At 50.0% G+C, this 2,814-nt stretch overlaps 1 protein-coding gene across 1 annotated transcript; it reads right to left on the bottom strand.

Moving 5' to 3' along the window:
* Nucleotides 1–1,652: 1,652 nt before the first annotated feature.
* LOC100759654 (olfactory receptor 13C7) lies at nucleotides 1,653–2,612 on the bottom strand. The gene has a single exon (XM_027403613.1). It carries the CDS (start codon nucleotides 2,610–2,612, stop codon nucleotides 1,653–1,655), a length of 960 nt encoding a protein of 319 aa, XP_027259414.1.
* Between the last annotated feature and the right edge of the window lie 202 nt (nucleotides 2,613–2,814).

The raw sequence follows: 2,814 nt of genomic DNA, 5'->3' as shown, positions 1-2,814 counted from the left end.
CCTCAGTCTCCCAAATAGCTGGAATTTCTGGCATGGTGTAAAGGTTTATTTGGCTCCTGGTTTGAGAGGGTACAGTCCAGCTCGATTGGGAAGGCAGGGGTACAGGGAGCAGAGGCAGCCCCTAGTTGGGGCAACAGGAGCATGAAGGAAATGGTTACATCATGTCAGCAGTCAGGAAGCAGAGCCTGCTCTGACTGAGCTCAGGGTCAAGTTACAACCCTTCAATCCCACCCCCAGTGACTTTGTCCTCCTGGTTACCACGCTGTCCCCAAAGAGTGACAGCATCTGGGGACCAAGTGTTCAAACACATGAGCCTGTCCTTGAACAATTCACATTCACACTGAAGTGGTTTTCAAACGTTGTCATCTCTCTTCCCACCTGCCTTGTTAGCATCAGAAACTCCGGGACACACCCTGGTGGATTCTCGGCTCCCTTATTCGTAAGGCCACAACATTGGCATTTGTTTTGCATTGTCTCTGAAGTCTGTCTTCCACCATGGTCCTTCCAACCTCCCTGAGTCAGTGCTTATACATTGTTGACTTATAGGAACTGGAGAGATGGTTGGTGGTTAGAACTACTTCCTACTCTTTGCAGAAGACCCGGCAGCCAAGGTTGGCAGTTCACAACTGCCTGTAACTCCAGCTCCAGGAGGTCTGGCACCTTTTGCTGGCCTCTGAAGGCAAGGGATTGCAAGTGTGCACACACATTCAAACACAAAAACACATGCACACACATACAAACATACAAAGATGTTTGGTCACATGCATACATACACAAAAAGTTAAGATACTGTTAGCTTGTAAGGAAAAAGTTGGAATCTATCCAGCTGCGGTTATGCCCAGACAGAGGGCGACGGAGGGTGTGCATGGGCTTTGTGCTTAGAGGGTAAGGCAAAAATCTCACAGCAGTGGAGAGAGATCACACTGGTTGGGTCCCACTTCAACAGGAGCACACCCCTGAGCTCCTGAAGCCATGGATGATTTCACAAGATGTGTGAAATGGAAAGATTTTTTTCCCCAGAGTAGCAATCTGCTGAGAAAGGTGAATTCAGACTTGCACAGTGGAGAATGAGATAACCCCACCTCCACTTCACCCCCAGCCCCTTTGGCAGCACGGCATTTCCTTCCTCTAAGGCCAGATGGTCTCGTTTCATCATTTTAATTGTGTCCTGTTCTCCAAGACACATGATATAGCATTTTCAGAGAGTCACTTTCCACATACACTTCCTTTAGAGGACATGTTTCAGAGATTCATGGATGAGCACAGCTAAGAAGCACAGAACTATGGGCATGTTTGTCCTCCAAACACCACCAGGTGAAGCTCTTCTTAAGAACCACCAGGTTCCTCACAGCAGTTCCGGGGGTGGGGAGCCTGCCGCCCTCTTCTGGCCGCTGTCGATTCCTTCCTGCATGTGGTACACATAAACCCACACACAAACACATCAGTAATTTCCCTTAAATCTTTAAAAGCAGTGTGCGATACCCAGAGTGTTCAATGGAATGGCTATGTACATTTGGGGCATTGCTTCTCGAAAGAGGTGGGAGAGCTGCCATTAAAATCTTCCCATTCATACAGAGCCCTTCTGTGTATTGGGATTTATTGTATGGTCCTTGGTGAAGGAGTGCACAAGAACCACTGGGGCCCCTTCACCGTCACTGCTTGAAGTGTTTCTGACCCACCAGGTTCCTCACAGCAGCCCTCACATCCTTGTTCCTTAGGCTGTAGATGATGGGGTTCAGCATGGGGGTCACCACCCCATAGAAGAGGGAGATGAGCTTGTCTGCAAGGTCCTGCTTGTCTGCCCCCAGTGGGTCCTTGGACTTGGGCTTCCCATACATGAAGAGGATGGTCCCATAGAAGACGACCACCACAGTGAGGTGGGCAGAGCAGGTGGAGAAGGCCTTCCTCCTCCCCTCAGCAGAGGGGATCCTCAGGATGGTCACAAGGATGAAGATGTAGGAGAAAGAAATAAAGAGAACCGGGACCCCCAGAAAAATTATATTTGTCACCCCCATGCTGATGACATTGATGGAGATGTCAGCACAGGCCAGTTTCAGGACAGCCAGGATCTCACAGGTGAAGTGATTGATGACATTGTCCCCACAGAAAGGCAGCCTCATTGCAAGGGATGTTTGAACCACAGAGGCAGCGATTCCACCTGCCCAGGAGCCGACAGCCATGGGCACATAGGCAGCCTTGCTCATGACCACTGGGTACCTGAGGGGGTTGCAGATGGCCACGTAACGATCAAACGCCATCATACTCAGGAGCACACACTCTGTGGCCCCCATGGCAAAGGAGAGAGACATCTGCACCGCACAGCCTGAGAAGGAGATGGTCTTCCTGGGGGTCAGGAAGCTGTCGAGAATGAGGGGGACCGAGGATGTGGTGTAGCAGATGTCCAGGAAGGAGAGGTTCCCCAGGAAGAAGTACATGGGCGTGTGCAGGTGGGTGTCGAGGATGGTGACCAGGATGAGGACCCCGTTGCCCAGCAGGATCACCAGGTACATCAGCAGGATGAGCACAAAGAAGGTTTTCTCCAGCTTTGGGTGAGCGGAGAGGCCCAGGAGAATGAAGACTCTCACAGGGGAGGTCTGGTTGTTACTTTCCATTTTGTGTGTTCTCTGTCAACTGAAGAAAATACTTAGGTCCAAGCCCAACATTTTTTGCTTTGCATAGGGCCAGGACATCAGGTCTGCAGCCCCAGTTTGGCAGAGTGATTAAAAGATTGTGCTGAAAGCCCATAGAAGTATTTCTTTGCAAGACAACAACAACAAAATCATTATCAAAAATTGGGGTTAAAGACAACAAAGT

Source organism: Cricetulus griseus, chromosome 2 (assembly GCF_003668045.3).
Source record: "Cricetulus griseus strain 17A/GY chromosome 2, alternate assembly CriGri-PICRH-1.0, whole genome shotgun sequence".
NCBI lineage: Eukaryota > Metazoa > Chordata > Mammalia > Rodentia > Cricetidae > Cricetulus > Cricetulus griseus.
This window is presented reverse-complemented; position numbering and strand designations above follow the sequence as displayed.